Source organism: Hippoglossus hippoglossus, chromosome 6, assembly GCF_009819705.1.
Source record: "Hippoglossus hippoglossus isolate fHipHip1 chromosome 6, fHipHip1.pri, whole genome shotgun sequence".
NCBI classification, from domain to species: Eukaryota; Metazoa; Chordata; class Actinopteri; order Pleuronectiformes; family Pleuronectidae; genus Hippoglossus; species Hippoglossus hippoglossus.
The window spans coordinates 7873936-7896705 of NC_047156.1; the positions used below are offsets into that span (position 1 = coordinate 7873936).

Genomic DNA, 22770 nt, shown 5'->3' on the forward strand with positions numbered 1-22770 from the left:
AACAAAATGCAAATTAGGAATAAGACAACAATGACCACGATGGTGCAAACCTCCACCAAAAGTCCCATTAAATTCAATTTGCACCAATTTACACACACTCATAGATATCAGTCCCTTAAATAATCCAGTTACTTAATCAGGATCCAGGACAGACAGGGGTGAAAACATAACCCCCTTGGCCGAGGTAAAGATCAATTTAACCACTCCTCAGTCTGTGACTACACCTGGGGCTGCTGCTCGTGGAAAGATGGGCCCACATCTTTCCTCGTAAATACCTGAGACATGTGCTGAACTGCATAGATGCCGTAAAAATGTATTTCACTGCCACAGCTATGCAATTTTCAAGTTGGGAGATTTATGAGCTGATCACCCTTTCCAGTTAATCTACTGTAGAACCCAGACAACAAACCCCTCCTCCTTATTTGTTTAGGGGCTTACTCTCTACAAATAGGCACGGTCGATCTGTTCAGACACGAAAACAGCTCTTCTGGATGGTTTTATAAGTCGTTTGCTGCAGTTAAAAACCAAAATCAAACACTGTCATGCACGGACAAGGTGTCAACATACCAGTGAGTAACCTTACCTGATAGGTATGTGTTGGCCCAGCTTGGCTATCAACCCCAGAGAGGGATCCAGCTGTCGGTATTTATTGTAGGACATGTAGGACACAACCACGATCATGAAGCCACCTGGGCTGCCCGGGTACACACCAGTCATTACCCCATTCTGAGGAGGGTAAAGAACCCATTAGAATGTGGTTCATACAGTAGCTGATAACATAACATTTCATACCACAGAGTTCACCTGCGTTTACATTCATCACCAACGTCTAAACAAGAAGATGAATGAGTGGCAAAGCTAGCAGGTCCCTGGATTTGACTCAGTGTGACTATGTGTCAACAGGGAACTAGGCTAAAGGCCAGGACACCGAGAGCAGGCAGGAGGGATTCCGTCACTGCTTGCCTGAGAGCATTTGACCTTCTGGAGTCACCGTGTTTATGTAACATAACAAACAAGAAGACACAAGCGTTTTCACACCTGAAAGTCTGGACCAAAGGTTCACGTGTTGGATTCGGTCAGTTTTGGTTTCACATTGTAATTTTGGGAATCTTTCCTTTTGAATGAAGAAAATGAATAAACTAGTTAACTTCATACATTGTTGTTGCCACTTTAATATCATCATGGTGTTGTATTACTACCAGCACAGTGAAGGTCCTTGACGTTCAAACGCTATATCAGCAGAGGTGAAGACTACAAGAAAACCTGTGAGACACTTCTTTTTCTTCTTCTGTTATTTATTGCTGTCTCACTTCCTGCAATTAGTCCCAAAGTCCATATTTTTAACAAAAAATGTTTAGCCTAAATGTCCTCTGACATGTGTCACACCGCACACATGTAGGTTTTTTTTATGTTTGAAGAAGTGGTTTCCATTTACTTCAATTAAATTGGATTTGGCTACAACCCTGTTTACCCCTGAAACTCCAGAAGTGTTTTGTGGACTCAAACACTTCACTCACTCCTCCACCCGCATATTGGTGAGTAGATAATGAGTACATTTGAATTAATTTAAATAACTTTAAATAGTACTATTGGTATAGCACTATGTTTAAAATATATGATGCTGTTTGCTAACTTTAATATTAAGTGCGACCAAAAATGCCAGAAGCTGTTATCTTACAGTAGCCAACCAACAGTAAGAGGATCTAGGTGAAAGGTTACACAACTTTCCCTGGTAGTGCACAGAAACCTCTGGACTTTGTTCTCCCATGAGTCAGACCACCTCGCACCTTGAAGCGGATGAACCTCTTCTTCCAGGAGTGGAGGCCTGAGAGGTAGATCTGCCGCAGAGCCTCGTGGCACAGCTGCAGGTCGATGCCATCGGGGGTGACAGTGAACTGGAAGGCCACCGCCTGGTGAGCTTCTGCCATGGTGACGACTACTGCACAGGGTCACTGAAAGAAAGACGGGTACAGGATAATAAAGTTAGTGAAGTGGAAGATTCAACCGCGTTTGTTTCAAAAACACTGATCGACCCATATATTAATTTTTGTTTCGATTATCTTTTCTTTTCCATCAAGTGAATTCCTCACATAGTTTGATAACATCGGTACTGCCCTGTACAATGATCAGGTCACAACAAAACATTTACAACCACTTCATCCTGATTAACTATCAGAAGAAACTTTTCCACTGAATACAAGTTCCTGTTCACAGTTCCTTGTAATGAATAGACCTCCTTCCTCAACAGCGCTGCGGGTTTCCTTATTTCCAGGTCTTAATTGGTTTAATGTCTCGTAGTGTAATGGCCTCTGGGCCGGAAAGGATTCTTGTCGGTGCAGAGTTGACACAGAGTTCGACAGGTGAGTACATGTTTCCTCATAAGCACAGTAAACAGTTTGTAGTTAAAGGGGCTACAGGAACATAATGAAGAGAAGTAATCCATCCATCATTAAATACAGAATTCCCTCCACCAAGAAGGTTCTGTTACTACCTCTATCTTTATGTTTGTTGGTTTGTTTGTTGTGAGCAAGATTACACAAACATAACTGAACAGAATCCACAAAAACCTGGTGGAAGGATGTCGTACGGGTCGGGGAAGAACCCATCAGAGTGCATCCGGATCAGGTTGTAGTACTTAACTTAAACTTGGACTTGAGCTGAGACCTTAACACTGAGGTCTTGTAACTGCAGCACAGTCATTTGACCATGTCTCAACGAACTGTGCGCTGCGTGAGTCCATCATGTGAGGCAGCACTAAAGCTTAGGGGTATTTCTAAAATCGTATCACCAGATGCAAAAGAGTAGCACAAAAAGTAATTTAAAACATCACACTGATGGTATTTTGCTGCATTAAAAATGCTTAGTGATAGTGATTAACGACCAACATATTAGTGTCTAGCTCTCAATAGTCTGGGAGAACATTGTGAACAAAAGGGATCTCTCTGATTCTGCAGCTGTGGTAACATTTATTCTTTATCATAACTGATGCTAAGTGAACAAGAACTGTTTATTTTTTAACTATTAGATTTCTACTTTAGTCCAACACAGTCCAACGTCTCAATCAGGCACCATGACACCATTCAGAAACCAAACATTACAGATTATGGGTAGTGAACAGGAAGGTCTTTGTAAAGTACAACTTAAGTTGTCAATAACTTTGTACGAATGAAGGTTGATACAGCAGGAAGAACGTAACTGACATTTCAAGCAGTAAGGATAAGATGAGAAAAGCAACTGATACCGTTCCTTATTCCCACAATCATCCATTTTGCCCACCTTATCTCCGTCACTGTGTGAAAGTCAGTCTTTCTATCTCATGAATCCTATTGATTCCATGGAAATTATCTACTGTGTGTGTTTCAGTCTGTAAATGTTCCCTCAATAGATGGTTTCGATTTAGCAGTGGCAGAAGTACAAATATGATTCTTCTAACAGAATTCACTTTCTACTATTGTTGATTAGTTATCTTATTTGATTCTCTATCCTATATTGTAAATGAAAGTGCTTGATAGGTTGTAGTTTCACGGGGAAGAGAAGTAAGAAGTTTCAGTATACGCCCTGGTATTATTTCATTAGGTTTCATAATGACACCTCAATCATTTCAAGAATCATTCGCGTAACTGTAAATATCTGCCAAAAAAAACCATGCTTCTCTAAATTCTATTAGAGTCTGAAAGCTTCATGTGTCGTGTGTTCTTCTACGTAACATAAAGCAGCGACGGTGCCTTTATTCATCCACTGATTCAATTTAAAATTCATACAACTTGGTTTAAATTCTACATCTTTTGCAAAACATCTACACAGATTTAACTGCGTCATGATGTCCAGAGTGACTAAGGTTAAGAAGAGATGAGACGGCTATAGTCCTGGTTTAATTATTGATCCTTTGTGACCCACAATCGATGCTTGTACTGGGTTGTTCTCATTCCACTCGAGCAATTGTATTGTTTGAAGAATGAGATAAGATGCTATTTCAAATTAAATGAACGTATAATCGTTCTAAATTTGATTTGGGGCATGGACATCAGAGTAGAAGATAGTGTGGAAACAGAGGAAAGCCCAGTAGGAACTGACTTTAAGGAAGAAGAGACTGTGTCTATTCTTGATACTGCCACTATCCTCACCTTCAGGAACGAAAGAGTTAAGATGAATCGTCTCACTAGAGAGTGATCAAAGCGGATGAAGCTTTTATTTGGATAAGCGTGTCCTGTGGGTCTTTATCTTACCCAGCAACTAAGACGACACATCTCTTCTCCGCCTTATAATAAGTAACTAGGCAATAAATAAGGACACTAGGACATCAGTATTTCTTGTGGGGTCAGAACTGCAATGGTCTTCTAAAGTAAAAAATAAATCTGGTAAATACACATGTGCCACTTTAGATGACATGTGAATGAGCTTGTGAAAATAATATTAATAATATTACCAGGTTTAGCACAAACCACCAGCTGGATGATGTAACTCTTGGTGGTCATGTAAGTGTTGCATTCAATTGCTGTCGGAAATATAACCACCATGTGGGCATACAAATAAATCAATCACCTAAAACCCATGAGGAAGTCCTACATTGACAGTTGGTTGAATTGGGGGGGGGGGGGGGGGGGGGATGACGTTCTCCTGGTTACGTTAAGGTTAAGCCTGTCATGATATTGCACTTTCCCTGCTGCAGCAACGTTTCTCCTGCAAAGCTCCACTTAATCCCTGAGGGACAATTATTTTATTTTTTTTGTTGCTGTCTGCAAAGTCTACTTTTCCCTTTGAATCAATGAGAGCACTCGGGAAGCAGGACACGTCTTTTCTGCGCTTTCAGTCGTCAGCAAGAAGCAGCAGAGGCAGCAGAGGCAGCAGCAGCAGCATCCACAGCTCGGTGCTTCAGTCCCTTCCCCCAGCATCACATGATCCGGCCCTGTGCTGCAGAAACTAGGGGAAAGGTCGCAGCGCTCCGCCGCTTGGATACCGGTAAAACTAGAAACGTAATCCTCGTATGGCTGCGCGTACGTCCCATTGTGGCGCTAATGAGGCGATACAAAAACACTGCGTTGGGTTTTGGACAATGTAGAATAAGCGTGGTTGCGGTTTTTTGTATTTATTCCTCAAACCACACGCAATATGCTGTGTAACCTTAATAAACCAAACCTCCCTCACTCTCTCTCACACACACACGCACACATGATTGTGTATCTGCACTATGACTCAGACTTAAAACACCTCAGCATACAAATCATTAAACTTCCATCCACACGTCATTATAATAGAAATCAACATCAAACATCCATATAAGATAAATACACTCACACGTGTAGGTTAACTGTGTGAGCTGTTACAGCAAGTATCCACGTGGTCGGTGTGAAACGAGGTGTGAACTGTGCAAGTCCCGGTGTCAATAAAGCTATATTTTATTGATTTAATCAGAAAGAACACTACATGTAAACAATTGTGCAAATATGTTTTTGCTAATGTTACAATTAAGCTCTAACAGGAAGGAAACAATGACTACCAGCTACTACTGACCTTCACTGACAGGTGACACCTGCACACACACACACACACACATACATACATACACACACACCTTTTTCTACATTTTCATTTTACTACTATCACATATCATGAATCACTGTCAGATACACACAGCATATTGTAATACTTATTAAAACTAGAGCTGCTTCTGTATTGTGATAGATCTGCCAGCGGGGTGTCAATGAATGACCTTTACTTGGACTTTTACCTACATTCATGTTATGTGGAGATTGACAGCTGTACCTGGATCCTTCGACATGGCACCAGGTGAACTGTTTGAATATGTGTACAGACCAAAGCCTAGTTTATTTTTAGTGTGTCTATGAGTGCAAAAGGATGGGATTTAAGTCTAGACCTCCATAAATCAATATTTGCACATACATTAGCTTCCTGACCACATCGGCGCGATAAGAAAACCTCCTCCGCGTCATGTAAACACGGCACAGCTTTTACGCACAGCGAGCGCAACGCACCGACATTGACGGAAACTGCGCAGACACAGCTTTCCCCCCGGGATTTCTTGAACTTGCCGACGTCTTCCCCCCCAACCACTCCCCTCGCCCCTACTGTCCCTGCAGCCATATTTGCCCGACTACTTCCAAAACTGCAGAGAGACACATGGATTCCGGGAGCCCCCCCACCGAGACCCGCGGAGAAAGAGGATAACGTCTTATTTTACTCACCGGCTCTTTATATATTATCAGCCTGAGAGCGCAGAGGCGTTGTGTTCGGACGAGGACGTGGCACGGCCCGAGTGTCGGCGAACACTGCTGTACACTGTGCATGAATGAGAGCACCGACTTGTATACACCGACACACTGCCTGCCCCCTTTCCTCTGCGTCACTATTCTCTCCTACAACAAAGCGGGTCGTGGTGGGAAAGAGCGCCCCCACGTGGAGTTTCTCGCGCTACGGTAGAGGTTGCGGGAGGACACCGCGTGAACCTGGTGGGGAGGACAAGACGCAGGAAAATGGCATCACAGACACCATGAGCATTTGTCTGTACCCAGTCTGTACACAGTGTGCCATGGTGGTGGAGCTGTGCAGGGGATGTAAACAAGATTATAGACCTCTGCATAATCAAATACAATATAAAAATTGGATTTGCAGCCAATCAGTTGTGCAAAAAGATGATGTTTAGTTCCTCCTGAGAGATAAACATGTGGGCTGTGGACGCAATATAATGCAATGCAATATACGATGGGCTTAAATCCACCATGAACACCTTTATATCACAGTATTAACTATAAGTACTGCACATATCTCCGCCATTAAAAAATAAATGCAATGTTGAAGTAACTAAAAAAAAATCCTTGTTTGGCTCCTTTATCCGGATCCACGTCAAAATGTAACTGGTTCTTTCTTTACTCATTTCCCTTCCTTCAACCAACTTTTGTGGAAATACGTTCAGTTGTTTTTGTGTAATACTGCTGAGAAACAAACCACAACAATTGAAAAGGGGCCAAAACATTTGCAGACATCCTGACACGCCTCAGTATTTATCTATCTTCAGACATTTCTCACAGCAGTAATGGTGATGATTCAGACGCATCATACCGGGGAGAGCACGAGTGTAATTACCAACAATAATATAAGCTGCATTCCACTTAGGTGACCCACTTTTAAGGCTTTGTAAGGACACAGAATGGAATGTAGTCATTGTTAATGTTACAAGTTAAAACGAGGGCTTACTGCAATTTATTAATAGAGTGCATTGAGAAAAATAAACACTGACTCAAGAGCTTTACAGAGAGATTCAATTATGGGATTGTTTGATTGATGCAATCAAACACAAACAAAAACACAGACGTAAATAAGAAGATAAATAAGATAAATACATTAACAAAAGCCCTGGATATCTGGATAAAACCATAACACATGCAGAATTGCAAAAAGCACAAACAAATAAGAGCCAAAGCTTGGTCAGACAAAACGGATTCTGTCTACTACTACTCATGACATATTTCTTGTGTCACACCCTAAAACAACTGCGTGACTTGAATTCAGTTGCACTTTGGGTGGAAACTTTACTGGAAGATATCCACTGTCATTTTGGGTGTATACCGGTTAAAGGATTCCACTCAGTTGTATTTATTTTGTTGAGACACAACAGCACAGTCAGGTTTTGTCAAGAGACCACACCTTGTGCTGTAACAATGAATGCACTGCTACACACAGTAGTAAGTAAAGTAAGTAAGTGAGGTAGTCAAGAGTGCAACAAATCATATGACACAATATACAATACGTTAGGATCAATTTTCAAATATCAATTGGTAGAAAAATCAGCTTTTCTATCCTGGACTAAAAAAGGTTTTCTCTATCTCTATTTCAGAGGCTTGACCTTGACATGATTATCACCTCGTAAATCAGGCAACACTGGTTATCACATTATGTAGTTTCATGGCATAACTCACGTGTCATTACATAATTACTTCAGATCATTTCTTTTGTCAGTCCGGATAAGCAAGTTCCCGACCCGGGGTCAGGAACTCCAAACGGGTTCATTTGGGTTCATCCCCTCCATTGGGGCCAGAATGGGGCTAGAAAAGCAACTAAATGGGTTTGAAAATACAGCCACTGTTTTGGGCCTCAATAAATTTCCACATTATGATAATAATAAACTTTATTTATATAACCTCCCTCTGTCTTACAGACAAACCACCTCAGTATACATTGATTCAAATGGCTTTTAACTTCTAGATTGTGTTTGTTTTATTGCTTTATTTAATCATTATTATCATTTTAATGCTTCTGCTTTTAACTGGACGTTTATTTGTTTTATTGCTTTATTTTACCCACTGGCCTAACCACTGGCCCTGCATTAACTTGTTTAAATATGAAACCGCACCGTATGCATTTTATGTTTCTGTGTCTGTGAGGCACTTTGTTTATTACTTTAAGTTTATTATTATATTATATTATAAATTATGGAGCACAAGGACTCAGTATCGCCTGTATTTTCAGAGTTAATCCGACAGAGGGCGCAGCGAGATAGTTTTTCGTCAGAGTTGATATTTCGTTTGAATTTGTTTGAAACCAGCGACTTTAATCTGTTTATTTACAAACTAAATATACAGTTAAAATTGATTTGTCGCTTATGTTGCTATAATTCACCAGATGTTAAGTTGTTAAATTTATATATTTATTTTTAAAGCAGCTCAGTTTGAGTGACAGATGCAGCGAAAGGTGTGGGGAAGAGAAACGGCTTCACTATTACAATTAAAATGGTGAATTCAATATAAATATAACTTCTCTTACCGTCTTTATCTCGTCAACCCGGAAATCAACCGAGACGCGCGCTTCCAGCCGTTGCTGCGAGTGCGAGTGCGCGGTGTGTGTGTGTGTGTGTGTGTGTGTGTGTGGGTGTGGGGTGTCACCGGCCTGTCACACACACGCAGCCTGCGGCGTGTGGAGCTGAGCCGGGGGAGGAGGAGGAGGAGGAGGAGGAGGAGGTGGCCGGTGGTGTTAGTGGAGAGAGACAGGGGCTGACTCCGTTTGACCAGCGGAGCGAGTGAGTCCACGGAGCGGGGTGACAGCAGCCTCCGCCTCGGCCTCTGGGTGACACGGCTCCGCGGCGGGAGACAGAGATGAGAAGAGGGGATTTAGTTTGTCGCTTCAGAGAAGAAGAAGAAGAAGAAGAAGAGAGAAGAGGAGGGAGGTGAAGAAGAAGAAGCAGCAGAAGAAGAAGAGAGGAAGTCTCTCCTAACGGTAAGAACCTTCCACAAAATGGTTTGCTAATCAAAGTCTGCAGCGCTGTGTTTGCTCTCTGTACAAATATGAGCTCTCTGAGACGCTAGCACGCGGGTGGCCATGATTGTTGTTATCGTTCTGCAACTTAACCCCGTGAAGGAAACTGTCCCCGCGGATTGTCAGCGGCTCCACCCGCCCGAGCACAGCACCAGGCTCCGAGCACGACACCAGGCTCCGTGCTCCCATGTGGGTTTTACACGGACGAGGAGTTTGTTTACGCTGTTCTGCTGTTTATTGTGGGAACAGACAGTAGAAGAGTCGGTGGTTTGTTTTTTACCCAACAACAGCCGTGTTCGTGGGGAGGACAGTGAGTGAGCGCTTCTCTGTGGAGGAATTTCTGACGTTCGCGTCACTCATCGTGGGTTTTCCACCAGTGTGGATGTCATGTAAAACCTCTGGTCAGGAGACATGCGTCTGTGGGACCTGCTTTGAATTCTGCCAGGGCCACCTCAACACTTTCATCCTTGAACTGACAATTATTTAAACAGTGCAAAACGAGATAGTAGAATAAAACAGAACATTTCCATAATAAGGGTTCAAATGTAAAAGAAAGAAAATGCACACAGATCTGTGGCATACTTTGAATTTAGCAACTTCAGGGACTTGATGTAAAATTGGGTTTCATCACAAAAACATAGTAATTTGCAGGTAGCCTAAGTCTTGGCTTGTTTATTGTTAGCTCTACATGCTATGAGCAAAGCCTCACATCATTGATTATATATATATTTTAAATGAATCATTGTTAAAGCACATTGTGTACGTCAAAAAAAGCCTAGAGAATACACAACAAACTGTCCTATTTAAGGTCAGTATTGTTAATAAGTGACTTGGTTTTTTTTTGGACTACTGACAGGACAGTGGCACTTCAGGGGCTAATCTCCCCCCCCCCGAATCCGCCCCTAATTTGTTTGAGCTACATGTGAAACCAATTCTCAGTTTAGTCATGACATCTTTGAGACACGTTTTTTTGTATTAATGGCAGGTGTGAGATAAGTGTCAATGAGATATCAGGGTATGGATTACATTTTTAGAAGTATCACTTGTCATTGGAGAATTAATCCTAAACATGCATTTATTTTAAGTTTAAAGATTGATAAACATTTTACAAATCTGAGGTACATCAAGCATCTGTTACTTGTTATCGTGCGTGTTATATTGATATATTGGACCCTTGTGATTGCTGTTGATGACAATTATATTGCGATAATTATTTGCTACTGTTTTATTGCCCCAGCCCTGAGCCCGGCACACAGACCAGAGACACAGCAGCCAGAAGTAGGCCATGCAGCTACTGGTCTGTATGTCATGTCATGCCATGCGTGGACCCCCTCTGGAAGGTTTCCATGAGCATCTCACTGGTTCGTGCGTGGAGTGGGGGGAGGTTACAGACAGTCTGAGTGAAAGATCTGCAGCAGGATCTAGTTCTCTGCCAGATGTCTGACTGCTACTCATTGTTTCACTGTCATGTCCCCCCCCCCCTGTTGTTTTTTGTTCTCAGACTAATGTTGCACATGTGCACGCTGCTAATGGCGAGTCCATTTCCCCTACAATTTAAATATGCATGTCATTCACTGATGGACAACATTGTTAGTAGAGGAAGTGGAAGGAGACAGATGAATACAGTCTGGTTATTTAACCTCTGTAGAAATCTTTGAAGTTTTAGTAACAAAGCTATTTCTTCCTTAGCTGTACTCATGCATTGCCCCAAGCTATAGCAAATAGCTGAAGACTTGAGTGTTTAATTTGTATAACTTATTGCTCAGCCTTTAGTGGGTGTGTGTCACATTGGGTGATATTATGCATATGGTTTGAGAAGTAAGCCCCACATTGGAAAGGTGACTGCTTTTTTCCTATGCTGTTATGCAGTGAGTACTGCACGGGTCACACACCCCACATACCTCAGCACTTCATGTCTTTCTGCTCTGTGTTCTTACTGGACTCTAATAGTTTTTAAACCAGCCCTAATGTTTGAAGATCAAGTCCAGCAAGTGTCAGAATAAGAGGAATCCAGATATGTTGGTGGTATCACAAAAAGGCTGGTTCAACATATGCCTCCCTTTCATAAACACCAATGAAAAGCCTTAATTTAGGAGCCTTTTCTTGTAAAAAGCTTTCAGCACTTGAATGTGCTCTTCAACAATGGTCTGGCAGCCCATTCCGATGCCAAAAGGATGTGAGCCACGTGTGAGGCAGAGCATGTGAGCCCTTATTTTGTTTTTATGCCCATGAATGGGCCTCAGTCAGCAGCATTAGCCTTTTTTTTTTTTAGTACACTCAGAGTTGGTGACTTTTCATTTTTCAATTTTGAGTCACTTTGAGCCATCAGAAGGCGTTGATATACATCTACCTGAGTAAAAGCATTGCACAAGCATTGCAAACACTCAAGTTGGTCCATACTTTGGTTAATACAACTTAAATGATGATAAACATCTTTTAATTTCAATTTTAGTGTCATTAAATTGTAAAATCTTGCTCTAACACCAGATTTTAGGTGAATCTGTGGTTCCCTTGTCACTCTTCTAACCAGCAGTATCCATTGTACTCAGTTGTGATAATATTGTTTCAGTGGAGAGGCATCAATAGTCTTTTTGTCTGCCTGAATGGCTGCTTTATGATGGACGTCAAAGGCGTTCCAAACGCACCAGTGTCACAAAACACACCAAATAGTGAAGCTTTTTGCCAAACCATAAAAGATACGGAAGGGTTTAGTCTTTGTAACTCGCAGGATATAATTTCGATGTTGTCTGTTCAGGAGTCCTGGAAATATCCAATCATGTCCATGTTTACTTTGTTCAGGGATTAGAAAGGTCATGAAGTCTATGTCATCACACACTGGGGGAGAGGTAAGGATAAAGCCTGGGGAGGTTTAACATGGAGACAAACACAGTGACACCTTTGTGCCACTTTGAGTTTTACATTCACCAAACCTGCCTCAAGAAAACACGTAAACTTACGCAAAAAAACTAGAGCAGCCGGTGGTTTTGACCGTATGATTGCTATAGACTAGTTCTTATGATACTGCAGACCTCATACTTACTATAAGAATGTGTTGATGGATGGCCACAAGAACTGGAATGGCACTCAGTAGAGCACATACCTCCGCCAAGTCCCAACAGTCCTCTTGAATTCAGCTGCACCAAATCTCACACCCCCATAGACATCAGTTCCCTAAATTTACCTGATTTCTTTCAAAAAGAGCCATGAATTATTCCCTGGGAAAACAGTAAAAATGTCAGGAGTCTTGCAATTTTAAACACCAATATTTAATGGGTTCTTCCCTGACCCACATTGCATCCTTCCACCAGGTTTCATGGAAATTGTTAATGTAGTTTTTTTTTGCACAATCAACAAACAAACAGACAGAGGTAAAATATATTTACTACACAGATATCATTATATAGCACCTCACTGGGATGTGTAAGTTACATTTGGGCTGTAGCACGAGCCTCTGTTAGAAGCCAGTATGATATTTGGATGAGCCATTTTGTCCATGAATTACTCCAAATCTATTCCCCCCCACACACAGTAAAATTGAGGTCACATCTCTGTTGAGATGGTAGATATTTACTCAGGCTGAAAACTGCTCCAGCACTGAGGAGAGATCTGAGGAGATGAATGATGCCTCTATGGGATAATAACCCAAATAGTTATTTGTCTTTTGGAATTTGTATAAAGGCTAAACTGGGCCATCCTGGAATTTCCCTTCTATGACCGTCTCCAGTTTGTGTCTCTTTTTGGATGCCACTTGATATTTTGTTTTGGCTCCAAATACTTAACCTCGCTCTGAATTATATCCCCTCAGTGCAAGCCTGCTCATCTCCCATGTACCATAATCTGTTTCTGTGTTTGTAAACATGATTCATACATGAAATCTGCGATAACCAAATCACCCAGAGGAGTGTGCATGAGTGACGCTAGCATAATTTCTGCTTAGCTTTTGATTCGAGAACAGCTAACACAGCACCTGGTTTTTTCATTTGGAAACATGTTCTCTGTGTGTCCCCTTCATGAATTATTAAATGTGTTTGCCGTTGTGCTGTGGCGAGGGGATTTTACTGGTATAGAAACAGTGGAAATGGAATTGGAGCTCATGTTGTTGTGATCTTATTGCATCTTGTTGCAATATGAGCAGGTTGTGCAAAAACAAGTTTGGACTATGAGAGGATAGTTTTGAAAACGGCTCCAATTGTTTCTGTTGTTCATTATTAATTGTTTAACTTCGTATTCAAATTGTTCAAATATTTATATCTGAAGTTTACAAAATATTTATAATATGATTTGTCAAATAATTGTCTGATAGATAGTCTGTTCATCGTATCAGCTTCACATTTGGCATGTGTGTATTGTCAAGGGCCCAAGAAAGTCCAGCGTAGACTGTGGTGCAATTTGGGCAAGTGTTACTTTCAATAATGCTAATAAAAACTTAAAAACAACAGCATTGTGTTCACGACAACAGCAATGACAACTGATTCTGTAGTTCCGATTCTATAGTGTGTACTCAGGTGAAGAGCTGTTTGTGCAGCAGCGGTGGCACAGCTTCAGGGTTCAGCTGGCCTTTGCTTAACTGTTAGTATTATGATTGTTGTTGTTATCACTGGTTATCTGTTCTCACTTTTCCTTTTGCAAAGCACTTTGGATCAACAACGTTGTGTTTAAAGTGCTATATAAATCCATTTGAATTACTGCAGGTCACATTTGCAGTTTCTAGAAAGAAAGCTGCATCCAACATGACCACAGGCCAAAAACAGCCCGTTCCAAACAGGCATGTTGAGAACTGGCACTGCACTGGTAGAGCTAATTTATAATGTAATAGCACTACTTACTCAGATTATGTTCTCTTTCCCCTGGCTTCTCTGTTTGTGTTATGACTTCATCCTTAGCTTGGTGGAAGAGGATCCATTTATGAGAACGTGGCTTTCTCAGCATGGTCCTGTGGTTTTGTGTTTAGGAATACTGTTCCCTTGACATTCCTGTCCTCCTCATACCACCCATCAAAAAAAAGTGCGGCCACTCTGGGAAACGAGGCCTCTCCGGGTCGGGCTGCTGCTCCAGCGTCTAAAACTTTATGTAGTCATTGTTATATTTAGACAACCCCCCCCCCCCCCACCCCCCCCCCCCCCCCCCCACCCCAGGTGATGGGGGAGACAGAAGTGAGGAAGTAGTGTTTCTCAGGCTGAGGTCAGATGCAGCGTGATGCAATAAATGGGCCCTCTTCCTCAGCCTCCAGCTTGTTATTTCCTTTGTTAAGATGGGGAAAAGGTTAGACAGTTTGGGGTGGTGAGTGTTTGTAAGTGTATCTAATGGTCTGTGTGCCCTCTTTGGAAAAAATGATAAGACGGAGTGATGGTGGTAAAAGAGATTGGAGCTGCACAGAAAAGCCCCTTGTGGAAAACCAGCTATTCTGAGCCTTGTGCTTTTTCCCCAGCCCCTGTGCTCTGGATGTTTCACCCCTGGGTCACACAGTCTCTGTGTCGCAGCTATTTTCTGAGCATATGCACAAACATTACAGCTAAACAAAAGAAACGAAGGGAGAGAGAAGAAAGAGACCCTCGGACGGCAAAAAAGACAACCGGATTTCTTGTTTAGGAGACATTGTAGGTCTGGTTATCAAGGTTTCACGACTATCATTTGTTTCACGACTATCATTTGGTTTCAGTTTTATCTCTTTTCTTATGGTTGCTTCGGCTCAGTCAAGAGTAGATGAAGTTAGTCCACTGTTTGTCGTGCGGTGTTGTCACTTTAAACAACTACTCAGAGGAACCACACGGACTGGGGCTAGACAATTGTCCATTGTCCATGCACCATCACACCTGCACACCATGTGTTTGGTAACATGGCGCTTAGACGTTTACATCCTTGTTATGGCTACAAGGAGAGTTATTGATGCCTCTTGGCTTAATTTAGACTTGCACAGACATATTGAATGCATGAGAATGCTTGCACCATACTTGAAGATGGCAAGCAAGATAAAACTTAATTGTACAACCTGGGTTTTTACTGATTAGCTTACTAGTGAACTGTCTGTAATTCAGTCATAGAGTCATTGAGCACCTTTACTTTATGTCTGAAGTTCCACCTGGAAGAGATCGGGGAGAAATCCACACGTCTTGACGTCGAGTCAGATTCAAGTCGCAAATTTAAGGACTTGAAACTTTACTAATGCATACAAATGACTCGATTTAAAACATTCAAACCTTTGAATTTATTTGGCTATCAATAAAAGTTAAGTTTTGTTTTGAAAAATGATTGAATTATTTTTGGCACGCTACCAACCAATGAGGACACAGGAGTCAGCTGTCATGGACATTGTTGTTCATTTTGGAAGGCTCGTTATCGAAACATGTCAAACGTCAGAAAGATTTATAAAAGTGAAAATGGAAACAGTTTAAATTTATATTAAAAATAAAACTCAACTTTTCATGATCACTGTGGTTCAACTCATTTTAGATGTCAAAACTAGGGGGACATCATCAGATTTTCATATGACTTGACTTGTGACTTGCTCGGCCTGAAAGGGGCCTGGCTTGCTTGATACTCACCACAGCAACTCGGGACATGCTTATGACTTTGCGGTTAAAACTAGGCATTTTACTTGTACATGTGTGACACTCCCAGCCCCTGCCATCTGGCGTCCATACCTTCCCTTAAAGCAAGGACTGGTGTTAAACATCTTGTACCAGCCTGCTGAGATTTCCTGTCTGGTGACTTAGTGAGCCCAAGTCTCGGAGGGACTTCCTATTTATAGCATTCATCATCAACATTATGTTGAGGCGAACTGAACAAAAGATGGAACGTTCTGGTTCTGGTGATCTTTATCATAGTCTCTTGGGGTTTTATGTGAACCTGGAACCAGAGCTAATGTATCATGAGCACCAAAGTCCTCTTCCTTAGAAAAATATTTCTGATCCATTTTTACAGACAACTTGTGGTCGCTAAAAATAGAGAGGCCTCCCTCTCTTTACTACTCTGCCTTTTTCCCTTTTCATTTTCTGCCTCTTTTAGACATGCATGCTTACATGCACACACACACTGTGTCTGTCACCCATTAGAAAGTGGAGCGCTGAAGCCATCTGGGACCTCAGAGCTCTTCATGTGGAAATTAGAGCCATGTGGTCACTTGTTAGCCTCCTTTCTTTTCTGGACTGGAGGGATGCTTGTTCTCCACAGTCGCAGTGAACGTACAGAATCGAGCTAATGTAACGACAGACAGAGATAATAATAAACAGAACAGTGGCTACCAGAAAAATCTTTAAAGTTTTTCTCATCAATTGCATGACTTCAGGAATTGCTGAAATTAAATTACATATATTAACATGAATTGAATCCTGAAGTCAAAAGACGTGTGAAACCCACATGTTCTTAAGAAGGTATTACATAAACATGAATGTCATGCGATTTTGATACTGAAAACAAACAGTAGACACATTTACATGGACACAAATATTTACCCTTTTAAGACAGTAGTTTGACTTACTAAATATGGCATCTCCTCCTATCAACACATATGAACATCCTAATCACAGTTATGTCTTATTCAGAATAAGGTCATTCCTCAGATTACTGGTGCCCATGTGAACGTAGTCAGTGCAGGACTGACTGATAAATGAAAAGTATCTAAAGTATGTGAATAGTTTTCTTCGCTGTTAAATTAACTTTTAAACAAAGTCCCTTTCCTTATTTATCCTTAGAACAAGTGGGGTATGTTTGCTCATGCAGAGCAGATGATGTTTTATAATGCACAGTGATAATGAACGATACAGATGCGTGATAGGCTGAGCCCAGAATGAAAATACACTTTGTGAGGTCAATGAGTGCACGGCCCGAGCTTGTCTGATCTCAGAGCCAGAGCGTTCTTTGGCTGACCGCGCGGCATTGACTAATCATCCAGCGGTGAAAAGAACTCGGCATCTGTCGTCCTTTGCCTCATCACGCCATCAGCAATTTGGGGTTAGGGTTTTAATGTGCCGGCTGCATAGACAACAAAATTGCAGATGTGATCATATCTCAGTGAATGATAAACAGTACAACATCTATATAAGGCGTCCGACTCAGTGTTCCCCGTGATCTCAGACACAACAGACACAACAGACACTGCTAGTTGAGATGAATCATCAGCTGGATGACTTCACCTCAGCCTCCTCATGCCATTAATTTTTTTTTTATGTAAACTTCCCACACTCTGGTGTAATTTAACTTTTGGGTTCCAGTTAAAAATGACCACCCACTGACGCACACACATACACGCCCCTGACCTAACCTCACCCGAACTATCAGAGCACTTAAGAGATCCCAGGATCCCACAGTAAATTGACTTACTGCCACACTCCCTCTAATCTCAGACTTTCAATCTGACTTTGTTCCTGTATAATCCTCCTCCTGTCTTAAATCTGACCACTACTCAGATTAGGATTGATCACAAGCCAAAAGGGATCTGATAGTGGATTAAGCAAAACATATTTGAAAAGACGACTTCTCCTTCATTAGTGGTGTCTTAGTGTGTTGAATGTCAACCAATGTCCTAAATGTCAACAAATGCAGTAATCTCATTTAAATGTAATGCCATTGCTTTATATAGTTTGCACAGACATGCAGATGCAACACATTTAAAGATGAGAATTTTTGGTGATATATCAGTAACGACATTTTAAACTTCTGAAGCATTGCTTAAAACCATTTAATTTAGCTAGATGTGATTCAGAATGCGTCGCGAGCTGTTTGTGGTTACAACAGTGCACATAGCGCTTATACACAAGCTAGATTTAGAACGCCATGTCATAACAGGAAATGATGTCACGAGGCCTCGGAGCTCAAAGTCCTGTATCTTGTAAGCAACCAGTTCATCAACACTTACATATAGGGAAGTGTTTTTTTCCACTTCTTATTCACTCTCTGCAATTCTGATGCTTTTTAATTACAGCTCACATTTTCTACTTGAAATATATTGTTATTTTTCTCTCTTTAAAATCTATGAACAATTTCAACCAAATTAATATCTCTATCTTTTTTTCTGATATATTCTGTCAGACAATATACTCCTACTAACTATACACTCCCCCAGGTGTGATCTTTAACTTTATATTTACGTCATCTCTCTCCCACTCAGCGGTGTTGTCTGCAGATTACTCACTTTCTCCCTCCAGCTTCCATCTGTCCAACACCTTCAGCTCCCCACAGCTCCCCCACCTTTGTAGGTATAGTCACCACTTAATAAGAGCTGTACAAAGTTCGTTTGTTTAAAACAGTGGAGGTCCTCAGCTCTGCTGGTGAGTCACAAGCAAAATTCCAGTAATGTTAATGTGAACTGACCACTGAGTATTAGTCACATCTTTATTTTGCTGACTGTAAAAAGCTAAGTTCGGATAATTTGAGGCGTTTTGTCTGTATAAGGGTTTTTCTTGGTTGGAGGTGGACACATTTTGTTGTCGCAGCTCTCATTTAACCTGTTTTTGAAGGAGTGGCGGTCACTGGTTTCCTTTTTTCCCCCTGAGCCCAACACAATACTATCAGCAGTCTGGAGACTCAACACAGGAAATAAGCAGCTTGAACTTAAAGATGAAACAAAACAGACTCTTAACAACATTTTACAGAGCCAGCGAGTAGTGATGAAAAAACAAAGCTCGCCCATGAGGAGCTTGAGGGGAAAAATATCTTTCTCATCTTTCACATAGTATATTTGTCTTTCCTTTCCTATTACCAATGCAAGCAATGTTAAATAACTCAGCAGGTACAATGGGAAGTGTTGCATTTCACACTGTTTGTTTTTTCGCACATTTAAATCATAGTGTACTGTAAGCCCACGTTGCTGATTCAGATTGAAACCATTCAAATACAAGCTTCAACACGACTTTTCACATCAACTCTAATGTAATTTTAATTATATGGAGAACAAAATCTGGAGAGAACAAACTACAGCAAGTTATCAAGTTACATGCATTTTGTGCTCGTACCTTATCGTCCTACACTTTTGAATGTAGCCTGTGTATAAGATAGAAGGTAAAACAGTTTTCAATATTTAATATGATATAGTTAAGGTCAGAGCTCGGTCAATGGCACCACCTCAGAGACCGCTTACTCAGCTGTTCAGAAAAATTTGCTGATACCTTGAAAAACCTGAAATATCCTGACATGGACAAGAAAAGTGAAATGTGAAAAGAGCAGAACAGCAGACAGCAGTTGTTCAGTGGTCTGGTTTCACTGACCACCTGTTAGACAGGAGCTTCAGCTGTTGTTTGAGGGAGATGACTTGATGCTGTGGTGTTAGAGATGACATAAGTAATGGTCGAGTGATGGAAAAGGAAATTCAATACACATCTGTACAGCATCTTTTAACAATTAGTTCTGATCCAAAGAAGTAGGTTTAAGCAGCTTCATCCTCTCCAACATCCATGCTAGAATACTGTCGCAGTAAAAGGTTTCAGATCGTTATTGCTTCTTATATCTGTGTCACCAGAATCACTACCACACAGATCAAAATAAAGCTTCAAATATCACATCTGGGCCAAAACAATGTTCATACTCGCATCAAAAGGCATCTTGAAATTTCAAGTATTTAATTATTAACCTGCGATCTACCCTCTTAATCTGTCATTGTGCCCATTGTTCCTGTGTCGAGATCTGAGATATACATTATGTTGGGTCCCATTGCTTCTGACGACCTGGCTCCTTGTCAGCAGTATTATGGTTGTGTATTAAACAGTGAAAGCGTCTTTGTGAGAAGTGACAGGTGCCCTCACACCTGTTGCTGTGTAGCATGCCGCACATACATGTGCACAGCACCCGAGGCCCCAGCTGGCTGCACATGTTGTCAGGCGTAAGGAGAAGTATTCACTGCTACACAGCATCTGTTGGCTGGAGCCGGTAGTGTCACAAAAAGCCTCTGTATGGCTCCAAAAGTTTGGTTTTAAACCGACACAATTTGAATTTCAAATTGCTTAGTTGGACCTGAGTAGCAACTAGAAAATCAAATTCACTTAAATTTATATCAAAGGAACACCAGAATAGTTTTATTTCCTCAACTGTCTCTTTGATTTACATGTTCCCTTCTTGGGTATTTGTCCCATGGTGGCATTTCAGTGTGAAGCATAACAAAGACCTGCTTGTGTAACTTGTGAGTGGCTCTTAACCTTGATGCTTTAATGTGACTGGTCTGGGTTTTATTTCTACCCTTTTATTCGCTGTGCCTGTAAAGCATCACCGGCGTTTTCTCTGAATCCGAATATCCCTCAGATGCTGATCTCCCAAACGAGCCTGTTCCCTCTTGGGTGTTTATTCAGTCCTGACAACTGCTAAACAGCCGAGCTGTGCGGACGGAGCACATCAGCTCAGTGAAGGCGACAGGCCGGCCGAGAGCTCCTGACGGGGGTCAGGTGGAGGTTACACTGTGGGGAAAAGGGAGCAGGAGTCTCAGCTGGTCACTTCTGTTTAGTTCTTCCTGAGCTCTGGTCAGACTGTTGTCTTCCATCTTTATTACAGTGAGTCGGCACCAGTGCGACTGTATGTGTGCACTGTCGTGAATCACAACATATATGTTCATGCAAACATGTACAGAAAAATAAAGTCCCATGACTGTCGCACCTTTCTTTCATAAACAACTGGCAATATTTCTTTCTTTCTTCTCTATTTCTTTCTTCTCTATTTCTCTCTTCTCTATTTCTCTTCTCTATGTCTCTTCTCTTCTCCTCTCTTGTCCTCTCTTCTCTCCTTATTTTCTTCCCTCTCTCTTCTTCCTTCACTCTGTCCAGTGGTTCAATTTATAAAATGAACTCGTCTGACTCTGGAGACACATCAGAGGGTTGTTAAGGGAAGAAGGGAACACATTTCATTTGCTTGTGAGAGTTTAAGAGATTCAGGGTAAACCTTCTTGAGCCATCCTCTGTCTGCCCTGATCCACCTTTATCGGTGTAAATGGATTTAAAACCTGATAAAGTGAGGAACACACTGCATTTAATCCAATGACAGTCACATGCAACATATCAGAACAAAACCTAACTCGGGTGCTCTTTTCTTTTTTTCTTTACTTCTGTTATTTCCAACAAAAGACCAAACAATGTGAGGTGAACCACTTATCATCACCTCACACTCAGAATGTAATGTCAAGCTATTGTCAGCTGAAGCTCTGGGTACATGGACAGGAAGCTGCGTGTGAGCTTGTGGCTCTTCACTGTGGCTCCTGTCCCAAGCATGCAACAGACATGTGTTTTAGAAGAACAAAGTTTGATGTCGGCCTTGTGGCCCGACTCCGTTTCACAGATGTAGTATAATCCAGGCATCGATGGGTGGTGTCGGGTGAGCTACTGTTTCTTTTGGGTTTTGGAGAATGAAGTGAACAAGTTCATATTGTAGTGGTCAGCACTGTCACCTCGCAGCAAGAATGCTCTGAGTTTGAGTCTGTCGGTCTTCTCCGGGTACGCCAGCTTCCTCCCACAATCCAAAGATATAGGATAAGTGGCTTAGATAATGGACGGGTGAATGTAAGTTGACTTGACGTGAGGTGTATGGAGAGAAGCTACAGCATGTGGTGGAGTCTTTTATTTTTATATCATAAAGTTTCAAGTGATGCCTGCTTGTTTGTTTTTGATGTAATGAACATTTCTCAGACAAAAGTAACCACATACAGATGTTTGTGTGACTACACAAACATCTGTATGTTCAAGCACCTGTGTCAGATCTTGTTCGCCAAAGTGTCTCTGAAATCATGGCCTGCAACTTTTATGTAAAATTTGTTGTTCTTATGCTACTAAAGTCATTGAGCTAACTCAGTCAGAACATGACCCCCATATAAAGTCAAGGAAAAAATGTGTCACATCTGTTGTCAGTCAATATTATAACAGAATGTGTCGGTTTAGGAATGGTTTGATCTCAAAGTCTCTCCATGTCACAGACAGTTCGACACCCAGGCCAAAAACAGTAGAGAGCAGTAAATGACCAACTTACACCTTATTCTTGTATCTGATGACAGTGGTTTGGTTTATGATGAATCTGATGATTATTAATGACATATTTGTCTGATTCCTTTCAGATTCTGACATGAAGAAGGACATAGACACACTGATAGCAGAGGAACGTGCTGATATCATCTCTAAATATGACAAGGTAGGTGCGGTCATGGGAAGCCAATGTCACCTCCGTTCATGAAAGTCTTGATTATGAAGTTGATCGATCCTTAAAAGTAAAATCATGATCATCTGGGACTTAATTTTCCCTCAAAGAAGAGAAGCCAAACCAAAAACTAGAGTTCTTCTTGAATAGAGAGTTCCTGAATGGTACCTGTGAGCCAACAGGCAGCGGGAATGGGAATGGGATTAAATGGAATCACATTGACAGTGAATGTGTGTTTGTCGTGAATCAGTTTCTTCCCATGATAAAGCAGACATATCATTGGTCCATTCATGTGTACTTACCTTGCATTTACAATGTATTACCACTGCCGGGAGGTTATTTTCTTCTGTGTTTATTTGTTTGTCTGTCAGTTAGCAGGAACTTGGTGGGAGGATGTGGTAT

General features: G+C 41.4%; 2 protein-coding genes across 6 annotated transcripts in view; one reads left to right on the plus strand and one right to left on the minus strand.

The window, feature by feature from the left end:
* The window catches only part of cpt1ab (carnitine palmitoyltransferase 1Ab (liver)), a 23783-nt gene extending 14474 nt beyond the window's left edge, over nucleotides 1–9309 (minus strand). Inside the window, exons 1-3 of one of the 4 annotated variants that reach the window (XM_034589207.1) lie at nucleotides 8779–9309; nucleotides 1788–1952; nucleotides 584–726 (exon numbers count right to left, since the gene is read on the minus strand). In XM_034589207.1, the coding sequence (XP_034445098.1) occupies nucleotides 584–726; nucleotides 1788–1928 (284 nt within the window). In that variant the 5' untranslated portion in view covers nucleotides 1929–1952; nucleotides 8779–9309. Of the gene's footprint in view, nucleotides 1–583; nucleotides 727–1787; nucleotides 1953–6203; nucleotides 6362–8778 lie in introns of those variants that run through there. The other 3 variants (XM_034589206.1, XM_034589204.1, XM_034589205.1) reach the window with 3 other exon arrangements.
* Nucleotides 8984–22770, plus strand: part of si:dkeyp-19e1.3 (USP6 N-terminal-like protein) — a 23835-nt gene continuing 10048 nt past the window's right edge. The window contains exons 1-3 of one of the 2 annotated variants that reach the window (XM_034589202.1): nucleotides 9147–9163; nucleotides 9198–9228; nucleotides 22289–22362. In XM_034589202.1, the coding sequence (XP_034445093.1) occupies nucleotides 22297–22362 (66 nt within the window). In that variant the 5' untranslated portion in view covers nucleotides 9147–9163; nucleotides 9198–9228; nucleotides 22289–22296. Of the gene's footprint in view, nucleotides 9229–22288; nucleotides 22363–22770 lie in introns of both variants that reach the window. The other variant, XM_034589203.1, reaches the window with a different exon arrangement.